This window comes from Barbus barbus, assembly GCF_936440315.1.
Source record: "Barbus barbus genome assembly, chromosome: 26".
NCBI classification, from domain to species: domain Eukaryota; kingdom Metazoa; phylum Chordata; class Actinopteri; order Cypriniformes; family Cyprinidae; genus Barbus; species Barbus barbus.
The window spans coordinates 2,733,333-2,759,699 of NC_136754.1; the positions used below are offsets into that span (position 1 = coordinate 2,733,333).

Genomic DNA, 26,367 nt, shown 5'->3' on the forward strand with positions numbered 1-26,367 from the left:
GTTAGTTCATGCATTGACTCACTCTCTCTCTGTGTGTGAAACGGGAGTGTTGTCCTGTGGACGAGAGTGCAGTCAGTGCCAGTGTACAGTATGTGGCTGTCTGTACGAGACGTGCTGCAGCATCCAGTGCTCTCACAGGTCAAAGGTCAGGCTCATATACAGGCCTGCTGTAGGTGTAATGGTTTCTGTCCGTTTCTGCGATCTGAAGGCTGGGCTTGCGTTCGCTGTCTTCGTTTTCAGCATTTTCAACAACCGGGCAGCGAGGGGGGCGCTCTTTGAAGAAGTCTGAGATGTATCGCACCTGTGACAGAGAGGAGAATGTCTTAATGCAACTTGCAGATTTGTAGAATGCTAAAAAATAAATAATAATATTAAATATTGTAACCAGGAAAAAAGTAAATAGGTATATATATATATATATATATATATATATATATATATATATATATATACTGTATTTTATTATTATTTTAAATAAATATATTATTATATTTAAATATATGTCTGTATATATTATTACATTTTTTCATGATGAGAGGTTAAATAAATATATTATTTAATAAAAAAAATTATATATATATATAAATAAATATATATATATAAATAAAATATTATACTTATTTAACCTCTCATCATGCGCATATACACACACACATTATTATATTATATTGCCTTTATTTAAGTATATTATATATGCTTTATTTTATTTTCTCTGTTTATTTTATTTACTTATTTATAATACGTCATTTATTTATAATGTGTTTTTTTTTTTTTATTTAACCATTATTTAACCATCAAGTTAAAAAGTCTTAATCTCTTTTGTAGTTTCCAAGACAGGCAGCACAAGTAGTTTCACAAAAATAAAACTTTACCGATTTAAAATTCAATTGAATTTAACCTAAAATGATTCATATACATTTTAAATTTACATAAAGAGCATGTTTCCAATGTATTTAGGATCATTATATTTTTACATTTTGACTGTATATTTTTAAAAACATTTGGAAAAAAACAAAAAACAATTTGTTAAAATTTGAACATTTGAAAAAGTGTTTTAATTTTCAAATTCCTGGTGAAGAACTTCTAAATAAATAGTACATAAATAATACAAAATATAGACATTTTAATCCCTATGACTGCTAAAAAAATATTAATATAACATTAAAAAAAAAAAAAAAAAAAAATATTTTATAACATCTATAAAATATTGATGGAAAAAAAAAATCTAATTTTCTCATTCTTGAGCACATAACGTTTTTAGATGCTTACATCTGAGTTTGGGCTTAATCATGGACATATTTCACAGTATCCCAATGATCCTAAAACAGGATTTATTTTCTTTATATGCAAATTATAATTATTTTATAATTAGTTTTTTTTGTTTTTTGTGGTGAAATGTGACCCGAACATGAGATTTCATGAGATGTTCCCCACTCACCGTGAGGACTGCGACCAGCGCCCCTTGCAAGAGACCCACGACCACATCGCTCCAGTGGTGCTTGTAGTCAGACACACGCGTGTATCCCACATAAATGGCAAAGGCCACCAGGAAGAACTGAATTGTGGGCCGGAGGAGGCGGGCCCACTTGGATGCCATACGTGCCTGGACATACAGCTACAGAGGAAAAACAACAACATATTACACAATACTTTAAGTCAATATGAAAAGAAAAAAATGCAAAATCAGCCTCGAGGGTTCAGTAGCAGGAAAACGAATGCAAGCCAATTCCTTAAAAGTTACAGGAAAGCACCTTGTGCCAAATACAGACACGTCTGAACATGAGTGAAGAAGCCAGAAAATGATTAATTCTCAATCATGTCGCTCCAAACCTGTATGACTTTCTTTTTTGGAACAAAAATGTTGTGCATGCTGTGAAGAGAAAACATCACGTATGTTTGGAATAACATGAGGGTGAGTAAACGATAAGAGCTATAATTATTGGGTGTACTGTTCCTTTAAGCACCGTATACTATCGTGATTTAAAGCTTGAGACATTGGGAATGTTTGCGGTCATATTTTATTGTCTCCACACTGTTTCCTGTTGCTCTGAGAGCTCTCCTTTATCTGTCTACACAAGTCTTCTGTGTCAGCATGATTGCAGAAGAGGAAGACAACTGTGACAACTCACCGCCAGAAACAACATGCAGTACATCCCGAAGGAGGAGTGACCGGAGTAGAACGACAGCCTGGCGAGGGAGGGCGGATCGGACAGATACAAGACACAAGGATAAAGGATAAAAGAATCATTTTCACAATCCACAAATCAAATACACATTTATGGGTCATTCTTCACTTTCATACTACGTTTCAAGATTTCATAATTTCATGTTTATAATAGCCTTGACCTCCATGTGCCTTTTGGTATGATGTGCGATGATGTGAATTTTAACTGATTGGTTTGGTAATAAAACTAATAATACATTTATATAAAAGTACTACTAACCTTAAACCCACTCTGAGATAATCGGTTTAGTGATACGAGACGTAAAAATCTTAAAATATTTAATTTTAATCTTCTCAGAGATGCAATTTTCTCATTTATATCATAACCAATTTATTTATTTATAATATGTATATATGTGTGTGTGGTGTGTGTGTGTGTGTGTGCTCCAGCACGATCACTTCAACTGTTCCCTTATACCAGCAGAATCAACTTTAAACACTTACTGTCTTATTAATAATCACTGTATAAAGGTCTACTTTTATTTGTGTACACTCACAATGAAAACAAAACAGATTTTATATATATAACATGTAATAATATTTAGTATTTTCACATCTAGGTGGAAAAAAAAAACAACTGTAATTTGCACTACTGTCTGTTCAAAATAAATGAAAAGAAACTGAGCATAATAGATTTCTATTTTTTTTTCCCGTTGTACCGAAATCGTATCGAACCGTGACCCCCGAACCAAGGTACATACAATTAATATATATATAAAACATTAATATATAAAAAATATTAATATTAATATATATATATATATATATATATATATATATATATATATATATATATATATATATATATATATATATATATATATATATATAAAACATTATTACCTATAATATTCAGTGTATTGGTTATGACACTGATATTGCACCAAAATTCTTGGTTAAAAGTGTTAAGTATTATTTATTATATTATTATTATTTCATTATTATATTAATATTTATTATATTTTATTATAGTATTTAAAAATATTTTGAATTTGCTTTTTTATATTTTCAGTTTTTAATTTTCATTTAAAGCATAAGTCTTAGTCATTTTGTTATATGCTGTTTTTTAAGCCTTACTTTAATTTCAGTTTTAGTCATTTTGGTACTTAAATTTTACCCTATTTCAGTACCACTGATCTAATTTTCATTCAATTTTTTAAACGTTTTTCATCTAATATTTATATTTTATTATAATTAATTATTTTAATATTTATTTCTCAATTTAAAATACCAAAAACATGTTAATAATAGATTTAGTTAACAATAACAACACTGTGTGGGATTAAGAATATCTGAGAATGTTAATAATTAGAAGTAAATAGACAAAAACAGCCAAGCATTTAAATCTATTTTAATCTAAACTTTAAAATTTAAAATACATTTCAAATCCGAATTAAAAACATGTTCACCTAAGTGACAAATCAGCATTACAGGACTCAATATTTCCTTACAGAAAAAAAGATGTGCCTGACCACACGTCATACTTTCTAGTGCATGCATAATCAAATCTATTATTATTTCAGGTCTCTTGAGGACATGTGACATTTGAGAACAGGAGAACACTTTGTACTGCAAAGGTCAAAACCTAAGAAAGCACCAATGTACTGGACAAACAGGAAGTGAAACAACAGATGACAAATATAAACAAGTACAGGACGTGGGGTTAGCAGTTTACGACCTCTGACCCCGTCCCCTGCTTCTGTACCTGGATTCAGTCACGTTGCGATGGCTTCCCGTGCAGTTTCTCTCCAGTATGTAGCCCTCGCACACTTCTGGAGCACACACCGCGATAAAGTTGGGCCTCAAGCGTCCGATGGTGTACTTGGCCATATCGGTCAGAGACTGGCTTACACATGCGCCGAACAGAAACGTCCCCACCACTTTATAGAGTGCTGCAGCGTACTGGTTAAAGTCTGAATTGGAGTAGAGACGTTTGGTGTAAACCAAGTAGGCCTCTCCGGAAGTGATCTGCAAGTGAGGAAACAAGTTTTATTAGCTTCTTTATTAGCATCTATGGCTCCATGAATACACATTAATATTCATGGATGGAATCTTTCCATCCCACAAAAGTTAAAGATAAAGGTTCTATCTTGGCATTGACGATTCCATGAAGAACACTGAACATCCATGGAATCTTTTCATTGCACAAAAGGTTCTCTACAGTGGAAAATGTGGTTCTTTTAAGGACTGTACACTGAAAGGTTTTTTGGGGAACCAAAAATGGTTCTTCTGTGTCAAAACCCCCTTTGGAACCTTTTTTTTTTTTTAAGAGCGTAGTAATACTAATGCATGACTAAGTATCGACACATTGCAATAGTTTAAACATTTTTAATTAATTTAATTTTGCATGTAACTATGTAAGACACTTTTGAATTACCACTGTGTATCAAAAGAGTTACATAAACTTGCCGTAAGACTCATTGTTAGTAATGAGAGTAAATGAAAGCCCGAGTCTCTGATGTAGATGACTCATGTGTTGAATTGTACTCTTGCTGATGAATCATGTTGAACTAATCACAATGTTCTCTCAGAAAATGTGGACACAATACCAAACCAACCTGCATGTTTTCACAACCAAATTACGCCACATAAATTTCATTTCAGAATTACCGCAACTGGTTGGTTCCCACGAGTAGTTCAACATCAAATCTTTTCAGATGTTTATGATGCGTCTTAAATGAACAGTTCACACACAAATGTTAACTCTGTGGTTACTTAGTCAGCCTCATGTTGTTTCAAACCTGTATAACTTTCTTTCTTTCATCTTTAGTGCATAAAGGTAAAAATGTAAGGACGGTTACCTCTGTCACATTCAATAAAACAGGGTTCACTCTAAGCCAAATATCAAATTCCCTGACTTTCACTGACTAAAAAGCTGAATTTCCATGACCTATAATGAAGTAAAAACAGGCCACTATCATGCTTAGCACTTTTTTTGCTTTTACCCATTAAATGCACTTTTTTTTTTTTTTACTCAGTCTTTGAAGTGGTCATTTTGTAGCAAAAGCTCATAAATATTTACATTTTCTGGCATATTTGCCTTAGTTAACCGGTACAGCCTGGTGACTGCATTTAACTTAAGTGATTGCCAGCTGACGAACTGGAAGGGAATAAAATGGCACTGAGAAAATAGCCCAGGGCTCAACGCTAAGGATTTTTTCAGTGGTTCAAATTATTACTTGCCCTGTTAATATTTTCACTAGCCTTGCCACAAAAAAAACCCTAAATAAATAAATAAAATAAAATAAAATAGTTGCTGTTATCAATTTAGTTTTATCTGTGTTAATCTTATTATGACACCGATATTTTAGATACCACATTTTTTTTTACAATTCTCGATTTCAATTTTAATACCACAGCAAAAAACACTAGCCTAATTAATATAAAGTACAAACATTAATAATAGCACAATTAAATATATAGCACAAAGATAGAAAGAAAATTTTGCTTAAGTTTTTATGTTTGTAGATTAATCATTGATAAAGCTACAAAGTTACTTGCCAAGATGGGTATTTCCATACTTTGTATTTGCCCATTCAGGTGCAAGAAAAACTCAATTCAGGGCTCACGCGTCAGAGCCGGCGGCTGTCTGTGCACGCCGTTTACACAGAATTAGGGATGCACGATATTATCGGACTGATATCGAAATCGGCCGATAATGACTTTAAATGTAAATATCGGCATCGGCCTGACATGCAAAATTATGCCGATATGTCTTGCCGATAAGGGGAAGGGGTTAACTCGCATGTGCTCAGGGTGTGCTAGCGATTAGATCACGTCAGCAATGTGGCTCATTCTTGAAGCAAAGTTTTGTCTGAATGATCAATAGATTGACTGTTTTGGATCGCTGCATTTAATGTGTGAAGGCATGTACAGAATGATGCGTTCGGTGTGGGATAGAGTAAACAGTTATAGCACAAGCAGGGGCAGCAGTGACAGCCTCCCCCAGGTCCTAATGCCCGTTCGGTAAGTAGTTTTAATAGTAGGGGCGCAGTTGGCCTACTTCTAATTAAATTAAAAGTAAATTAGCCTACACAAATAACATTTAGACTGTGTTTCTGATTAAATAAAGCAGTAATTGATGTAATAAAATAAGTATGTTTTGATTTAATGGTCAGAAGCTATAGCTTACATGAAAAAAAAAAAAATCACAAACATGACACTTGTAAATTAAATAATTTTATATATACTGATTTATTCATTAATGTGTAACGTTTTATTTTTTAAACAAATCATGAGCAAAGATTTTCAGAATTTTTACAACTCTTTTGTTTTAGACCATCTACAAATGTTAAATCTTAAAATAAAATATTAGGGTTAACACTGCATCTTTCTGGGGGAAAAAATGCAGCGATTGATATAGTTGATTTATATTTATTTTCAAAGCTTCAATGTACTGTTAAAAAATCTTTATTATTTTTTATTTAATTCTAATAAATAAGTTCTTATTAAAAACTAACCAAAATTAATAATATTTTGCTTATAATTTCTGCACAGGAGAGACTTGGTGTTGTTTCCAAACAAAAGGAAATATATCGGTATCGGCACTGATATCGGCCAAAATGAGTAAAAATAAAAATAAAAATCGGCATATCGAATATCGGCAGAATTCCAATATCGTGATCCCTACACAGAATAGAGCGCGTGAGTACTGAATGGAGTTGATGAACAAAAATCCCTGATATTCCATGACTTGGACAAAAAAAAATATATACATAACTCCCTGATTTTCAATGTCTGGAATAGACCTTTTAAAATTCCATGATATTCCAGAAATTCCATGACCCGTGGGAACCCTGATAAAAGTAGTTCATATTGAATTATGCACTATATTCCAACTCATGTGAGAGCTCTGTGAGAGGAATAGACCGATATTTAAATAGTTTTTCAAAGAAAACCTTCCCCTTCAGTGAGTAATATGAATCACTGAGTTGCTTAACATCACTTGCTCACTAATGGATCCTCTAACACACAGTGAGTGTGTGTCGTCAGAATGAGAGTCCAAAAAGTTTGGATTTGTTTCTTACAAACACAGGTTTTCGCTTCATAAGACATTATTTAATGGAGTGATGTGGATTATTGTGATGTTTTTATCAGCTGTTTGGACTCTCATTCTGACGGCACCCATTCACTGCAGAGAATCCACTGGTGAGCAAGTAATGCTAAACTTCTCCAAATCCAATGAAGAACCAAACTCATCTACATCTTGGATGGCCTGATGGTGAGTACATTTTCAGCAAATTTTCATTTTTGGGTGAACTATTCCTTTAAGGGTTCACTCAGCTGATAGACTGATGCAGACTCACGATAATGATGGAGCATGAAATTGTAATGGCCGCCATCATTTTGTGAGAGATGGTGTCTGGTCTGTAGGGGTAACGGATGGTCTCATCGTTGCAGTAAATGTCACGCTTGTACGGCTGGTACATGATGGTCATTATGATGAATGGCATCGCCACTGAAACACAAACAACAGCATTAGTATTGGCCCCAGATTGCTGGCTTTGGTAACACACATCAAAACAAATCATCTAGTGCATGTCTTTTGATGAGTTTTCCATGGGAACAAAAAGAAAAATGCTTTCATAATAGGAAACAGGCAACGTGTGAGTTCATCAGTACTTCTGCGAGACACACAGTTATGTATATGAAAATTGACACAGCTAGTGTACAACACATCAGAAGGGTTTCCACATCAAGAGACACTGACTAATCATAAACATGTTCTGGATTCAGTGACGCTGGATAATTTTCCGCTTGCTATCCGGATACAGGAAGTCAGTAGGAATTATCGACAGGGTCACGGCACCAGATGTCATTTCAACGGATGCCCACAACAGTATCTCGTAACCAGGAAAACACTGATTTATGTCTCCAACATGTCCATTATGTTTTCTATCTGAAGTCATGAGAACCAGGAGAGGAGATATTTATAAACCCTAGCTGTGTTTCTCAAAGCCTGAATATTCCACACAGCTCTTTTTCCCATCGGACAGCACAGGTGCCAATCAGATTTATCACGCACGAACTGTCGAGGGAAAATAATCTCTGAATATTAAGGAAGAGTGAAATATATTTGCTTCATCTCAGAAGTTCATCAACATAGTTTTTTTCCCAAAGCCACGGTAACTTTCCCAGGATCAGGACCTTGGAGTCCAGTCACATATTATATTACTTGAATCCACACACAAGCACTGAAGCAGATGTACTTAACTAAATGACAGATTCAAAGCGTTCGGAGTCAGAGCAAGTTTAAAGATGTGATCCAAAAGGCCCAAAAAAAAGGGCTTTAGAAGTATTTGGACACTTGAGACACTTGAATGTCACTGCATTAGATATATCACACCAAATGGCATTTATGTTGAAGAAACATCAAATTTGCATGTTTCAAGCAAAACATTTCATAAAAAAAATATTTTCATATTTTAGGCAATTGTGATACATATATAGCACAATTTTAAACAAAAGGTAATTTAGAGTACTTTATATGAGCACAAAAACAAGACGAGAGAGAGAAAAATAATAAAAAAAAATTAAAAAGTCAAATCCAAAATCATATAAAAATATAAAATGAATAGGAAAAACAAAACAAATATAAACATTTAAAAAACGATTTTTTTTTTTTACAAAAATAGATACAATTCTAAAATAATTAATGAACATACAATGATTTAGAAAAACACAAAACTATCGATAAAAGTTGTTGATAAAAGTAATGAAATTAAAATGATTTGAAAGAAAATTAAAAATGTTTAATTAAAATTTTCTCAAGTTCAAAAAAATATATAATTACAAATTATATTGAAACATTTTATAAATATTGTAATATTTTTGGAGTACAGGCTCTAGGATCATTTGTTTGCAAAATGTCACTTTGATATTTTGTCATCTAATGCAATGAAATTCACATTCAAAAGAGTTTAAGTACTTTCATGACGACTATATGTTTTTGTCAGAGTGCATTTTTGGGGTTTTAGCAAATGCTCTTTTGTTATATTGTTCTAAATATAACAAAAGAGCATATTGTTCTAAACCGGTATGAATTTTTTTCTTCTGGTAAACTGTTGATGGGTTTTAGGGTTTAAGAAGCATTGTTAGATCATCTGTGCACCCATAAACTATTTCCAGCAAGAAAAATCCCCATTTGAGTTCCAGCAAAAATCCCAGGTTGTGTTGAGTAGGCATACATAGTTTTCAGGCACAAAGAATAGGCTACAAGCTTTTTCTTGCACAAAAGGAAAATGTCCATAAACCCAGACAGGGCTGTAAAAAAAAAGAAAAAAAGAACTGGCCTACATTCATAACATTTGACACAATGGCACCAGCAACCACACACATTTTCACAATGACTTCGATTGTAAAGCTGTCTTTTAACAGATGCGAGGAGATGACAATGAGCTTTGGGGGTTCGTCTGTTGGGAACTCATAAAACTTTAATTAGAACCTTACTGTATCAATGAAGGCAGAGTCATCAATTACCATTAACCTACAGTAGCTGTTTACTGCCGTCTGAGTTTATTTATACATGATGCACAACCAGTCAAAAGTCTGTAATAATTAAGATTTGTATATTTTTTTTCCTGCGGGATCCTCAGGTGCGATAGCCTAGTAGCCGGGAAAACTTCTTTGTTTACAGACGTGACGTAATGACGCAGTGCCATGCTCGAATTTCCCGCGAAAACCCACCCGTACCACTATTATTAGAAAACATTATTATAAGCTAACCGATGTGAATCGGGCTAAAATAAGGTAATAGTTTTGAACACTGGCTGGTTATGTGATTTCTCAAATATTGATTTCGGATCATTATAATATTATGAAATAGTTCAGTTTTAAATAAGTGTTTTCTATATGTGAATTTTGAGCATCATTACTCCAGTCGTCAGTGTCACATGACCCTCAATGTTGAAAACAGTTAGGCTGCTTCATATTTTTGTGGAAACCACGATACAATTTTTTTTCTTAAGAATTTTTAGCACAACTCTTTTCAACGCTGATCATGTGATCCTGAAGATGGAGTAATGATGCTGTAATATTTTTTCACAATATTACTTTCCTTACTATATTTTTCATCAAATAAATGCAGCCTTGGTGAGCATAAGAGATTTCTTTCAAAAATATTCAAAAAAATCTAAATTCTTCCAAACTCTTGACCGGTAGTGCAAATAAAGCAACTGCATAATTAAAAACCAAACAAACAAAAAAACAACTGCTATTATAAAAGAAACACATGGCGAATTAGACTTCCAGGCTAGTATTTTAGAAAGCTGCATAACCAGACTCTGACGTAGTTTACTGGATTTTGGAGCAGAGCCACATTCTGACTCAGATTGATAACATTCGACTGGGTTATGTAAAGGTTGAACCTAGTTTCAGTAACACAGCCCTTCATTTAAACATATTATGCATTACATCACACGAAACTCTCAAATCATGCGTGTGAAGGTAAAACGGTCCTTTAGGAACACGACTGTCCACGATTACAGGATATTCAGAGCCTTAAAAGATTCACGAAGGCTTTATCAGATCTCTATCTGAATGCCACGATTGCAAAAACGCACAAAAACAACCTTTAACCTCCTTCTACTGAAAGTATTTCCTCTCCCTTCCTTCATTATCTGCTTTTTATACATTTCCCTCTTCCTTCTTGTTTGAAGAGACCATATCATCATTTAGCAGTTTTCCTTAGTTTAAAAACACGTCATGTGTCTGATATGACAAGTTTAAAGGGTTACTCCACCCCAAAATAAATCCCCATGTCGTTCCAAACCCCAAAAAAGCTTTGTTCGTCTTTGGACGGGTCTAAATGTCAGCATGGGAAAGAAAAAAGTTCTTCAAGCAGGGTCAGTTCTTCCTTTTGCATCCTGATGGTTAATGTGACATGGATGAGCTGTCTTAGTTCGGCACGTTCAATCTTATAGCTTGCACCAAATGCTGGTTTAACCAGAGGGATGTGAAACTCTCGGAGAAGATCACTGTTGTAGTTTAGAGAACTGAGATAGGAGCAGCTGAAGATCTCAAACTGAGCACTTTAGAAAAAAGAAAAATAGGGTGGGATTCAATGGAGAATTGCAGTCAGATGGCAGAGTTCAAGCGTTTGGCTTTTAATAAGAGTGCATGTGTGGGAAATTTCCACTGGCAGAGGTTCTGCCAACTCAGAGGAGGCGGATCGCCGCACGCTCACAACAACAGAGTTCAGGCTTACAAACTGCTCAATAGTTGAACTGCGGGCACACTTCCCTTTAAAAGGTAGTTAATGCAGCTTAACAAGTTGCTATCTATATTGAAATTATTTAAAAGGGCAATAACATTTTAGACTGTATTTACACGTTCTAAAAACAATGAGGATCTCAATTAGAGCGAAAGCATTAAATATGAACAAATTCACACTAAATCCAGTCAAGTATTTTATATAACTGAGTCAATAACAAAAACAGTGTTAAAAAAAAAAACCTTAAAAAAAATGTGTCACAGGGACTTCTGGGAAAGCTGCTGACCGATGACTCAAATATTACTATTTATATTTTACATCATATTTTTTGGGATCAGTTTACTGAAAATTAAACAGCCATCTGCTTAATTATTTGGGCTTGTTTAACTAAAATGAATAATAATCATTTTGGTAAATAAAATAAAATATTAAATGAAAAACCTACATTATAGAATCAATGTTGCATTATTAATTTTGTATTCAAATATTTAATTTGAAGTACTAAAATGACTAAAACTGAAACCGAGATAAATGAAGCTTTATAGATAGAAATTATATATATTAAAAAACTAATAAAAATGACAACAACAAAAAAAACATTAAATTACTAAAACCTAATCTTAAATTAAAACTAATACTGAAAATATAAAAATAAAAACAAATTCAAAATATCAATAAATACTATAATAGTATATTTAAAAAAATAATAGACCATTTATAATACCATAAAGTATTAATACTGCATGAATATTCAGTACCATCAAGATATAAAACAAATTGTACCGCCATAACACCACGGTACATTTGTAACGCTATTTCTTTATACTGCAGCTCCACAGGGCTAACGGTTTCTAAATGTCCAGCATGAAACATACCATGTTACATTAAATATGGAACATACTCCTATTATATTTGATGGAACATACCAGCCGCATGAGGCCATGATGGTAAACAAAACGTCTAAGAGAGCCGGAGCTCTTCAAAATGTCAACAAATGATGACATTCAGCTTACAGAGGTATCTTTGTAGCAACAGGAAATGTCTGTCTAGTAGAAGAAAGACAGGTTCCTGTCTCGCCATCTGAACAGGTGTCTGACTTCATTTGTCTTTTTGTGTGTGTGTGTGTCACCTGAAATAAACATGCATCAGATGAGATTTTTTTTTAATAATTTCTGGAATTTTCTCCTGAGCTACTTTGTGAGGGAATTGCGTTCCAGCTAAATATTGACACTTGTGTGCTTGACACTTACATCTTCGGGTTTAACCACACGTCAGACTTAACAGATCACCCAAAAATGTAAAAATTAGTTTCTTTATACAAACAGATTTGGAGAACTTTAGCATTACATCACTTGCTCAGCAGTGGATCCTCTGCAGTGAATGGGTGCCGTCAGAATGAGAGTCCAAACAGCTGATAAAAACATCACAATAATCCACAACTAAACCACTCCAATCCAGTCCATCAGTTAATATCTTGTGAAGTGAAAAGCTGCGTGGTTGTGAGAAACAAGACGATTTTAACTTAAACGGTCATTTCTGGCCAAAATATGAGTCCATAATTCATAATAACGCTTCCTTAAAGTGAAAATTGTCCTCTCATTTTCACCCACATATTTGTTTAGAATATTTTGGACTATTTTTGCTCTTAAACGGTGCTTGATCTGTGCAGATTTGTCTCTTGATTAAGACGAGACGACTTTTTCACTGTAGAAAGCAATATTATGGATCGAGGACTCGTATTTTAGCCAGAAGCAATTAAAACCACACAGCTTTTCACTTCTTATGATGTTAATTGATGGACTGGAGTGGTGTAGATTAGTTGTGGATTATTGTGATGTTTTTATCAGGTGTTTGGACTCTCATGCTGACGGCACCCATTCACTGCAGAGGATCCATTGGTGAGCAAGTGATGTAATGCTACATTGCTCCAAATCTGTTCTGATGAACTCATCTATATCTAGGATGGAACAGAGTACATTTTCATTTTTGGGTGAATCTTTTCTTTAATGGTATAAAGTCCTCATGCTGCATTAAAATACTGCCAACTGTTTATGCTAATGAGAATAGAATGTAGTGCATACTTGTATTGCATTATGATTGGCATCCTGACATGCATGCATGAAATCAAGCAATCCCAAACCTGCATAAAGTTTTGGTTCTTACAATGATTATAATCATGCTCTTGGAACAACATTCATTTCAACCACTCAGATTTTAGGATTATTGGGTTCATTTCTCTCTGGTTTTAGGGTAGTTTATGATAAGGATGGGTTGATGGAAATTTTAATCCACACGCCAAACTTGGCTAAAATCCATTGTTCCAGATGAAATGTAGCTGACAAAACAAAACACACCTTATGTCTTTTCAATCAGAACATTCTGCTATGACATTGGCATCTAAAGTCATTTACCGTAAGTGGATGATGTTTGAGATCAGCTGCTGACTCAGAACATACATCTGTTTTAACTTTCCTCTTTCCATGCAGAAAAATAAAACCAGTCCATTCACATTACATGAAGAAGCGCGTCGATTGTTTTGTGTTAGATGACACAAGATAGAACTTCAACATGCAACATTCACTAAAGAACTAAGTTAAGCACATCACTGCAGCATATCTCAGAAATAAAGGCCTCAACTATGTACACTACAGTTCAAAAGTCTGGAATTGGTATAAATGCAGCTTTTATTAGATCAAAAATAACAGTAATATTGTTAAATATTATTACAATTTAAAATAACCGTTTTCTATTTGAATATATTTTAAAATGTAATTTATTGCTGCGATCAAAGCTGTATTTTCAGCATCATTCCTCCAGTCATTATATAGTCAGTAAATTATTCCAAATGTCACTCCAGAACAGAAAACATCTACAGAAAGTCTCAAAATAAACGTCTGCCTCTGTAATCACAAGAGATTAGCTTGTTTTTAATTCGCTGCGATGGTCAGGGATGCGTTCAGTTCCTGATAATCCCGAGAGCTCAAATTCCTCCCCGAATAACAAAACTCATGCAAAGCTCTGGCCTTATGGTGGATGGACTGCATGGCAGGCATATTTTGAAGTTATTACAGTGCCGAGTGATCGGGAGCTGCGCCAAAGGATCGTTTGTCTTTGCGCTTGCATGGGTCCGAACTCACGGAATAAGAAGCGCTATTGTCTTGGGGCCTGTCGCAATGTCATCTGGATCTCGTGTTTCAGCCAGGATGAAACTGGATAAAATAAAACGGCCAAGAATTCACATTTGGACACAGTTTGCTATCCTTGTGTCCTTTGACTCTGTTCTGCCTTTCCCAGGGCCAAATAAATTTGAAATTATACATGTTATTGGTCTTCCCAAGCTCAACAAAGCCAAAATACACATCATATCACAATAGTATCCATGTTCAACAGCAGCCAAAGAGATCCTTATAAAGACAGCTGTTCAGGTCTCAAATTTAACAGAAAAAATGCTGTTTTTCTTTCACAATCACTTGGAGAATGTGGGAGCACTGAGCCAGAATGAAGAGCCATACAGGCAAAATGAAGGATTTAAAGGACCCAAATTCAGCATTTGCCTGAATTAAATTAATTTATTCATCATTTTGGCATTTCTTGTTTTAATAAACACTAACTTTAATAATTATTTTCTTCTTTTTTTAAAAGAAACAGTACTTTTATTCAGCAAGAATGCATTGATCAAATTAATTAAGTGAGCGTAAAGGCTTTTAGAATGTTACAAAAGATTTCCAATTCAAATAAATGCTGTTCTTTTGAACATTCTATTCATAAGATAATCCTGAAAATGGAAAATGTTTCATAGTTTCTACAAAAATATGAAGCAGCACAACTGTTTTTAACACTGATAATAATCAGAAATGTTTTTGAGCAGCAAATCAGCATGTTAGAATAACTTCTGAAGGATCATGTGACACTGAAGACTGGAGAAATGATGCTGAAAATACTCATTTGAACATAGAAATAAATTCTATTTTCAAATATATTTAAATAGAAAACAGTTATTTTAAATTGTAATAATATTTTACAATTTTGCTGTTTTTACTGTATTTCTTATTAAAGAAATGCAGCCTCGGTGGGCATAAGAGATTTTTTTTAAAATCCTACCAACCCCAAAACCAAAACAGTGCTCTTTATCAGGTGCTATAAATTAATTAAGGAACATGCAAATAAGTTGTAAATAACCATTTTAAAATGAATTATATTTCATGTTTTCTATAAACATGGCAACCCTGAATATAAAACCCTTGAGTTATGAGCTGGATGTGTGCTTGTGAAATCTCACTGTCTCTCTGGACTGGAATCAGTGTCATTTTCACACAAAACTGCAGACACTGACCGCAACCGCTGAGAGAGAACATTGTACGGTCTCTGCATAACATCAAAACATGATGATAGAGTTTGCATCCACCGTTTCAATAGTTCACTCATTTACTAAAGAAAATATGAATGGTGTATCACTGTACATGATAACGACTTCCAGGTAATCACTTAAAGTTAATTACTTTTCTCAACAAAATGCATGATTTGATGAATTATTCATGCCTGTAGTACTTAAACTGGCACTAAATATTGCCCAGATGTGTGACGTCAAATGAACAAAAGACTACCTTTTTCCAAGAAAGACAACACAAGATATCAAGAGACAGGGTCTACAAGAATGTACAAACTAAGTCAGAGGAAATTACAGAAAAAAGACAGGAACAGAACAAACTCTGCCACTTCAATCAGATTGATCAAAGCTGTTTCAAACACGCTGCCCTCGAAATCACAAGTGCAAGTGCAAATTAAAAATGCAGGCTGTAAGAAAGCACACTAAGAGGACAATGACCTCACAAGATTTAACAGACAAGCAGAAAGAAGAGCTGAGGTCAACACTCGCCCCACACTCTTCATCTCTAGTGATGCTCAAGGCTTTTCTGCTAGCTATTCAGTGACAATTTACAGTCTTTTACATTTGCATCTTTTATTAGTAGTTAGCCAATAAAAAGGAGAGAAGAGAAACCCACAAACTTACACTGAATACATATCTAGAGACCAGAAACTGAAGTTTTGGGTTTCATTCAAGTGTGCATGCTTTGAAGGTTCCCACTTCTGAGAAAACACACACACAAACCAAAGCACTTCTCAATGAACTTTAGAAACAGATATATGCTGAGAGGGTCAATCCGTGTGATTTCCATCATGCTGACACACTGAAACACTGAGCAACTAACAAACACCCTACAGGGTCTCTGCACCAATCAGAGAAGAGGATTTCAAAAGCGGTCACTAAACAACAAACATCTTTCAGTGACCCTGGATGAATATTAGCCGTTTTGCAGCTGTTGTTGTTTAGCAAGAAGCAAACAAGCTGGAGAGAAGACAGCGAGTCTGTGACCTGCTTCAGCACAGGTTAGATATTTAACTTCTGCTTAAAACAGAGAGGACTGAGTGAAAGATAAGAACAGAGAGGAAGTCATTCATGATTACTGTATAAAGAGCTGCATATGTTTGAGCAAAATACAGTACAAACCGTAACATTGTGAATTATTATTAGAATTTAAAATAACTGTTTTCTATTTGAATATGTGTTAAAATGTCATTTATTCCTGTGATACAAAGCTGAATTTTCAGCATCATTACTGCAGTCTTCAGTGTCACATGATCCTTCAGAAATCATTCTAGTATGCTGATTTGCTGCTCAGGAAACATTTCTTAGAATTATCAATGTTGAAATCCCTTGTGCTGCTCCATCTTTTTGTAGAAACCATTAATTTTGGGGGGATTCTTTGACGGATAGAAATCATTTATTTGAAACATAAATCTTTATTAAACATTATAAATGTTTTAACTGCCACTTTTGATCAATTTAATGCATCCTTGCCAGTGCTGGGGAGTAGCTAATTACATGTAATGGAATTACATATATTACAAAATAAATGTAACTGTAATCTGTTACAGTTACTGAGAAAATAAAATTAAATGAAATTAAATTACAGTTACTTATGAAAATGTTGATTACAAAGGGGGTTAAATCTGAAAATGTATACAAACATATAGATTTGATTGATTTCTTGCCCAAATTGCATCGACTGCCCTCAGTGTTGAGTACTGCTGGACTCAAAAAAATTATTCATTATTCATAACTCAATTTAACTGAGGGCAGGATTTCCATTCAATAAATATGTGTAGCCCCAACTCATAAAAAACTAATTCATGCAATGAAATGTAATTGAGTTGGGCAACCTCTATTTGATCAAATATAGTTTAAATGAAATCGATACATTGATGAAGTGATTTTTTTTATGCTTGTTGAACTCAAACTAAAACATTTAACTGGAAAGTAATTAGGCAGACATCCTTCTACACTCAAAAAAAAAAAAAGATACGTTGTATTTACGTACCTTTAGGCATTAGCCAACTTATTAGGCATAGTGTAAGATGATATTGTTACATCCATGGCATGCACATTGTTGTTTTTTTTTATTATTAAAACAAGTTTGCTTCATGCAATCAGGTCCTCAACCCAAGCTTTACCACAATGGTAACCCCCCAAAACACTAACATACCAGAAACTCTTTTAAATACAAACACAAAAGAGCATTAAACATTAACAAGTCTCCCAATTTTATCATCTAAATAAAAAATGCCTAAAATAAAATTGTATTTCAAGATTTACTTTCCTTATCCAGCCCTGTGCAAAGCATGATGGGAAGGGGAAATCCACTTCCTAGTTACACAAATAAAATAATTTATGTTCTTTCAAAATGAAAATATTGAGTTGAGCCAAAACGCAACTGTTTCAAGTCAGTTTAACACAATGCCATTGTATAAATGGGAAACCTAACATAATGGTGTTAAATGAAAATGATTTTAAATAAACTGAACAGTGTTGGAGAATCGTTTTCAGAGTGGTAAGGTTAACTCTGCCTGCTTTAAATGTTTCAAAATGATTAACATTCACATTTAATTGAATCCGTTACATTACTTTAATAAAGTAATTGAAATAGTTACACTACTTATTACATTTTAAATAGGGTAACTACCTATCTGTAATCTGTAACCTATTACGTTTCTAAAGTAACCTTCCCAACACTGATCAGTGCTGAATAAAAGTAGTCATTTCTTTCAAAAATAAATAAAAAAAACTACAAAAATTTATTCACAACAAAAATTTGTTATATTATTAAAAAGTGCTATGACTTGAAACCAAGTTACATGTGGACTTAAACGAGCGCAAGATCCTCCTTTTTCTCTTTTGTGGTTTTAAATACTCCAAAACTGGAAATCACATCAATAAAATACAAGCACACACACTTTATTCAGTTCTTGCCTTAGGAGTGCTGAGCACCATGCCTCTTCAACAGACCATAATAAATGCATCAAAAAGACAACCATTAAATAGCCCCAAATCCTTTTAATTAAAATCACATGACTCAAATAAATCAACAGCCCTATACAAACATCAGATCCACTACAGTTTGCCAAAATGAAGTTCCAATTTAAACCAATGAAGCATTAACAGTACACAAATAACTTTCCCAGTTCTTTAGAAAACCATCTACATGTACATGCTGGTTCTTTTTAAGAACCTAGAAACCAAAACGCTGATCTAAAGAACCTGTAATGAAACATCAAAAGAGTTCCATAAACAACCTTCAGAAGAACTGTATTCTAGAACTCGGTTCCAAAATTTTAACTTGAACTTTCTTACCACCTATATGATGTATTAAAATGCTGCCTACGCAGGCCGCTCACTAGGTTTAGGAACACTGCCTACAGTATGTACTAGTTCCTCAACAGTTACATTCTAACGTTCCTTTCAGTTCTTGATCTACTCACACGTGCATGTATGTATGTGTGTGTGTGTGTGTGTGTGTGTGTGAGTGAGAGAGAGAGAGAGAGAGAGAGTGAAAGTGTGTGTGAGTGAGTAATACTCAGTGGTATGTGCTCACAGAACTGGCCGTTAAACCTGACACATCTAATCCACACAGGACAGGACAGACCCCCTCCCTCTTCCAATCCTCCTCTTTCTTTCCCTCCTTACCTCAGCCTGCTCTTTTCTTTCTTTTTTACCCTCATCTCCAAATATCACCACCCACATCTCCCCTGCACTCTTCTGATCCCTCGTTCGCTGTCATGTGGTCTGTGGTTTTGTTTCATGCATTCTGCATGTTCAGCAGAGTGAAGACAGACCTGATTATCTGATTCATTCACTCTTCAGTCTACTAAACAAGACACACACACACACAGATTCGTTTAACCCTAAAACACAGCCTGCATATGTATTTTATACTACACATTCAAGTATGAACTTCTGTGACGTCAGCATAAGCTGGTCTGGCTGGTCTGGTCGGCTAGTTTTAAAAGGGTTTTGGCCACTTGTCAGCCTGAGAAACAAGTTGGCTGACAAGCTAAACATTAGTTTGGCCAGGTTAGGAAACCAAGTAATACTTGTAATCCAGCTTAAGCTGGTTTAATGGGTTCTTTTAGCAGGAAGTTTGTAGTTTTTGAGAGATATGTCCACATCTTGATATCACAAACCCCTTTGTTGTGAACTTTTTACATTGGCTTAATGGCAAGTTCACATCTAACTAAATTCATTACTTTCAAATTCACTTTTACTTCAATTTTACTGGGTTTAAACACTAAAAAGTTTGGGGTCAGTAAGCTTTCATTCTGCAAAAATGCCTTATGATGCACTGTGATGTCAAAAGTGATAGTAAAAAATATATAATATTTAAAAAGACTGCAATTTCAAATAAATACTGATTTATTGAAACTTATATTCATTCAAAGAATCCTGAAAAAAATAAATGTGTCATGGTTTCCACAAAATTATGAAGCAGCGCAACTGTTTTCAACACTGATATAATCAGAAATGTTTCTTGAGCAGCAAATCAGCATATTAGAATGATTTCTGAAGGATCATGTGACACTGAAGACTGGAGTAACGATGCTGAAAATTCAGCTTTGATCACAGGAATAAGTTACAAATATATTCAAATAGAAAATATGTAATAAAATGACTGTATTTTCATCAAATAAATGCTGCCTTGTTAAGCATTAAAGAAAAACCTTACCAATCCCAAGCTTCTTTTTTTTTTCAAATGCTTTAAATCAATATGAATTCAGAACTGACTGTTTGCTTTCTTAACTCCTGTTCCTGATCTTACTGCAAACGATTCAGTGCAAAGAAAAAAAAGAAGTTTGCAAAAAGCATACATGGATGCACACTTCAAAAATATGGACATCATTCAACATGCTGTTTTTAACATACTAGGATTTGGGAATCCTAATTTTGCATACTTAATATAGTATAGATACTATAGTCTGCAAAATTTGGAATGGAGCTACTGCAAATGAGCTGCGTGACATGAAAAACCAGAGTGCTTCCAGTATGTCCTTTTATTTTATCTTTTGTCGGTCATTTACGCCCACAAACATAATTGCTTGAACATTTAAATGAGGAAATATGGGCATCTGTGAAGAATATGTCCCGATCTGACGAACTCGCCTAGATGCAGGGTTGGGAAATTGAAGCATGGCTTAAAAGAAAAGGAAAGGAAGGAAAGCATCTGATAAGAATTAAATAGGAGCCTAAGCACTTAGCACAACAGCTTCTCTGAAAATCAGAGGATTTGGGTTAAATCAGTTTGGCATGTTTTCTGATGTTATCTGGCCAGGACATCCCAAACTAATTCAGAGAGAAGAGAACAAAACACCCCAAACCAAATGTTAAAAGCTTGTCCTCACTCAGCCTCATCAGTGTAAAATAAAGCGAAATATTTGATTCAATATGCCGATGCCAACTTGTACTGGACCATCACAAACAGACTCTTCTCACAGATATTCACAGGGTGTATCTGAGGCACACAAAAGAGTTTTAGAACTTTCTCAGGTCCAGATCACATCTGAAGCATTAGAGGATTTTTTTTTTTTTAAGTATTAAAGAGACCAAAAGTGAAAATTCAGTCATTACTATTTATTCTCACGTCATTCCAAACCTATATATCTTCTTTCTTCAGCAGAACTTGGAAGATATTTTGAAAATGTCTTAATGATTGTTGGACCTCAGCGTTCTTCAAACATATTTTGTGCTCCACAGAAGAAAGTCACACAGATTTGAAATGACATGAGGAGGAATAAATGATGACATTCCATAAATTTTCTTATTATTAAACTCTATAGTCCAGATAGTTGGAGGAAATCCTGTAATTAGCATTCTTCAAGGAGGCTTGGATGTTTGTAAATTCTATACATACTTAAAGATGGAACATTTCCAATAAGCCAGACTCAACCTCTGCATCCTGAGAAGAACTTTACAAGCCGAACACAAACATGAACTGCTGATGCATCAAAGGGAAGAGGAAAATGAGCCATAGAGATGAAGCTTCACTGCCACGGATCCCTGTGCACCTTTTTTTTTGCTGGCACAGATGGTTTCTTGAGGAACCTTTTACATCCACGGAATCTTTCCATTCCACAAAAGGGTCACTTATAGAGGAAAAATGTTCTTTGGATTATTAAAATGGCATTTGTTTCCAAGAATTGTTCACGGAAATGCTCTTTGAAGAACCAAAAATGATTTTTCTATTGCACTGCAGTCAAAACGCCCTTGATTTTTGAGAGTGAGGCTTTAGTTAATAGAATATTCAGCATTTGAAATCCAATATTTTATCTTCTAGTTTCAGTATGAAGAGCTTCGAAACGTTTCTACAGCAACTGATGTGTATGTATGAAGTTCTGAGGGGTGTGGACATAAGGATTTATTCAAATGTCACAAACCATACCATTGAGGCGTGAACTGGTCCAGCAGAGCAGAAACCATAACCATGGAATATTAGCACCCGAGACGGGCTACAAATCAATTTTTTCACCCAAAAATGAACAATATATTTTCAAATGATAATGTAGGTAGGCTATCTGAAGAGAGAAAGTTCCAACTACAGGTCTAATTTCAGAAATTATCAGCAATTTAACAGTCCAACCTCAAATATATAGATTTGGCTCAAATATATGGATGCATTGGAATTTGGGATTTAGATAAAAAAAAAAAAAACACACCAAGTTTTCTGTGGCTGTTTGTAGGGCTGCACAATTTAATCCCAAAAGTTGTGATTATATATCAATTTTATTTTTTAGCTTTAATATTTCTTGTAATAATAATACTAATGATGATGATTATTATAATAATAATAATAATTATTATTATATGAAATAATAAAACAAGAAATATTACTATTGTACTATTTCACTGTAAAAATGATACATTTTATTTTATCAAAAAAAAAAAATCTTACAGTTCTATGAAATTACAATACCAATATTATAACTGTCTTAATTTTCAAATGCTAAAGCTTTTATTTAGGTAGAAAACTGTAAGGTTTATAAGTACTTCTTTTTAATTTGGCAAGACTGACGTCAGTCTGAGACACTGAAAACACTGGATCACAAGCTACCCGTGTGAAAAAACAGTGCTTCGCTTCACTCTGAAACATGAAGCACATTTATTGATTTAATGAAATCTCACTAAGCCATATTTTTCATTTCTATTTCATTTCTATTAATTGTACAGCCCTATCTAAGTATATGAGGGGTTCTTGCATTGAACTGCAGACTAATTCTCCCATTCTGCCCCATCGGCCAGTCCGGATAACCAGACACATGCTCAAATATTTGCCTTCGTCTGGACAGACGCGTAAATGGGGATGTTTTGAGAGCAGTCCCTCTCCGGTGTTGACGGCAGAGAATAGCGTGAGACTTTGCTGAAGCTGGACTTGCACAGACCTGATTCTTCAGCAAGCCTTGACACGCAGAGTCGCAGCACATTTACAGACAATCACAAGCATGGGATTCATTACATGGCCCACATTGTTTGAGTTTGTCTTTCCTGTCTTCCCGCTGAAAGGCACAGGTGGGCTTTACCTATAGGCCACACCCACATTGCCAGGAAATGTCATTCACACAGTCAATCTCTGCTCGCTATACACACATTTGCCTTGTTTAGTTGTTTTAAAATATATATATATATATTTTTTCATTTTTAAAAATAAAATAAAATACAATAAACAGAACAAAACGGCAACAGTCTGGTTCTGGAAGTAAAAAAAATAAAGTAAAACATGAATTTCCTCCACATGGGAATTAATTTTTAACACTAACCATTAAAGACACACCTTATATGACATACAAGGTTGTTTATTGGTAAATGCTTTTGTTTAAGCAGACAGTCCCACATTATTTTAACTCAGTTCTAAAAGATTAATGTACTGGAATATTTAAAAAAAAAAAAAAAAAAAAAAAGATTATGCAAATAAATCTCCACTAATCAAAGTGCCTCAATGAGTGCTCTCAACTACTTCAATATTTTCATAAATATGCTCATTTTGGAATAAACAAACTAAATTGTTTCTAAATATGTGAACTATCCCTTTAAATCAATAGTTTTATATATTTCTCTATCATTTTTAGTATATGTCATTAGCAGTACTGCATTGTATTCTTAACCCTTGTTAAAGCTATAGTCTTGTACCTTTGTCTTTTTGTCCGATTTTCAAGTTTTCTGCTTCATGTCAAAGTTGCAATGTTATGATTCACCTTGTAGCTGGTTAGTTTGGTGCCTAAAACTGTTTTTGCGAAGACTTTTTTTTAAAATCCCAGTTGAAAAGGATGGCAAAAATACTTGTGAACAGGCACTTTTGCACTTTATATAAACGCAGTTCATACAAATCAAACGCAAGTCTTTTGAATCGTTTTGTTTGCTTTGTGTGAGGCACAGTCTGAAAATCTACCCTTCTGCCATTTAAACCTATCGTAAGGATTCTTGCACACAAGTCACACGGCTAAATTTACAGTGCTTCTATTGTTATTTTTGAACGCAAATATCAGAATCGCCATTTTCGCGCAAACTATTGCTGTAACTGAAAACAGATCCCAGCACATCAGTCCTGGCAAGGATATCAAGATTTTGAAGATTTTGAGACTCAGTCCTCATCTGTGAGAGAGTTTGCAGTGTCAACAGCAGTAACGAAGACCTAAGTGAACCAAGTGGAGCTGATTTACAAATGTTACTCACTCTCTGGAGTCATCTGGACCAACCACACATATGAACTGGAGCATATATGAGCTGCAGTATGTAGAAGGCATTGTTCTCTTCAGCTATAACCATGTATTGATGGAGACACTCCTAAAGGGCACCATTGTTACCGTGATGATTTACGCTTCAGAGGATACAGCTGAGTGCATCAGGTAATGCTTGCATGCTTCATTTCACCAGTGTAACATTACAGGTGTTATTATGTGCTGCCTCAAATAATAGTCAGTGGGGAAATATAAAACAGAATCTTCACAACAAACAGCTCAAACCAAAGCATAGAGACCATATGAAAGATTAGAGTGTGAAAAAGTGAGGAGAACGTGTAGTTATAATAATTTCTATATCTGAACTAATCATTATGAAATTAAAGAGTGCCAGTTCTTTTGCAAGACTGATTCATTCCAAATAAACACTGCATGTGTGAACAAGCTCTGAACTTATGAAAAGCTCCATGGTGTAACGATTTTATCAGATGGTACATTTATTGATTGATGAGTCAGTGTCATACAAAGAATCTAGTTTTGATGCAAACTGAATGATTTTGCTGAATTTCTAGGTCACTAAACCATTAAGCCAAATAGTGGCATTGATCATGTTACTCACACAGATGTTCTTGCTTCCACTGAAGCTCAAGATGCTCTTTGGAACATCTCAAATCATGATCATCATACATTAAGCTAGAACAGGATGCATATTTTCAATAGTGATCTCAGATTTTGGACTCCACTGTAGATTATTATTTTCACATGCCATGGCATTAACACACACACATCATATAAATTAGTGAGAAAGACACAATATTCAGAATACTTTGCATTTAATATCCACCTAGTCTCGGTCACATCCTTGGTATGTTTTTGCAATTTCGTAATTTGTTGCTTTGGGACAAATATATAGTTATCACTTCTGATACACTTGAGAGGAATGTTATACTAGACAGAAATTTACCACTTCAGACATTATGTTGCTCAATATTTACCTCATATGTTCTGTATATTCCAGTCAGTAAGAGTAAATTAGAGAGAGAGTTTTTCATTTTATCCAGATATTAAGACATTTATAGAATATTACAAATGTTCTCTTGATATATATATATATATATATAAATAGTAAAAAAAAAATCTGAATGCTGACCTTTGACCTTTTTATTAACATGGATGTTTAGGTCAAATAGAGTAACTATGATAAGAAAATTTGAATACATGATATATGGAAAGAAATAATATTTTGAATCTTGAATTTGTAAAGGTTTTGAAAGTAATTAATTTATCATTTAATTATTATTTTTTTTTTAGAAAATGGTATGAACATTTTTCAAACATTTCTAAAACCTAAATAATTATTCCGATTTAATATTGGTTTCAAACTACATTCTTTCAGTGATCACCACTGTCACAGTCATTACCCCGGGATTAACCTGCTTGTATCCAGTGGAAAACAACAGTTCAAAGTTAAAGGTGGCAGGTGAACTTTGATGAACTCGGGATGGATTTCACAATCATCTGCTCAGATCATGTAAGGCAGAAATGCCGATATAATATCAGACTTACCCACGAGCACACACAAGACATCCATCAGCACAATAAACAACTTGTTCTTCTTGAGCTCTGACATGACTGTGATCCGCTCGGCTCTCCTGGGCTTGACTGAAACTCAAGTGACTGGTGTGATAGTCGATGCGCGTGTTCTTCCGGTTGTCCTGTGTCACCTGCGGTAAGGTGCGCTGATGGTGTAACGCGTCCGCGCTCGCGCTGAGGAATTTCACGGACGCGAGTGAACGAAACGCGTGAAGAGTGAACACTGAACCACGAACAGTTTGAAGCGACCTTACTCGCCCAGGTACACGCCCACTGCTGA

General features: G+C 34.4%; 1 protein-coding gene across 1 annotated transcript; it reads right to left on the reverse strand.

The window, feature by feature from the left end:
- On the reverse strand, nucleotides 1-26,312 carry LOC306846080 (phospholipid phosphatase 2-like). Its single transcript, XM_079379184.1, has 6 exons — nucleotides 26,061-26,312; nucleotides 7,531-7,682; nucleotides 3,930-4,192; nucleotides 2,130-2,187; nucleotides 1,439-1,615; nucleotides 1-301 (listed from the first exon to the last, which is right to left on the reverse strand). Exons 1-6 carry the CDS (start codon nucleotides 26,122-26,124, stop codon nucleotides 140-142), a joined length of 876 nt encoding a protein of 291 aa, XP_079235310.1. The 5' UTR covers nucleotides 26,125-26,312; the 3' UTR covers nucleotides 1-139.
- Between the last annotated feature and the right edge of the window lie 55 nt (nucleotides 26,313-26,367).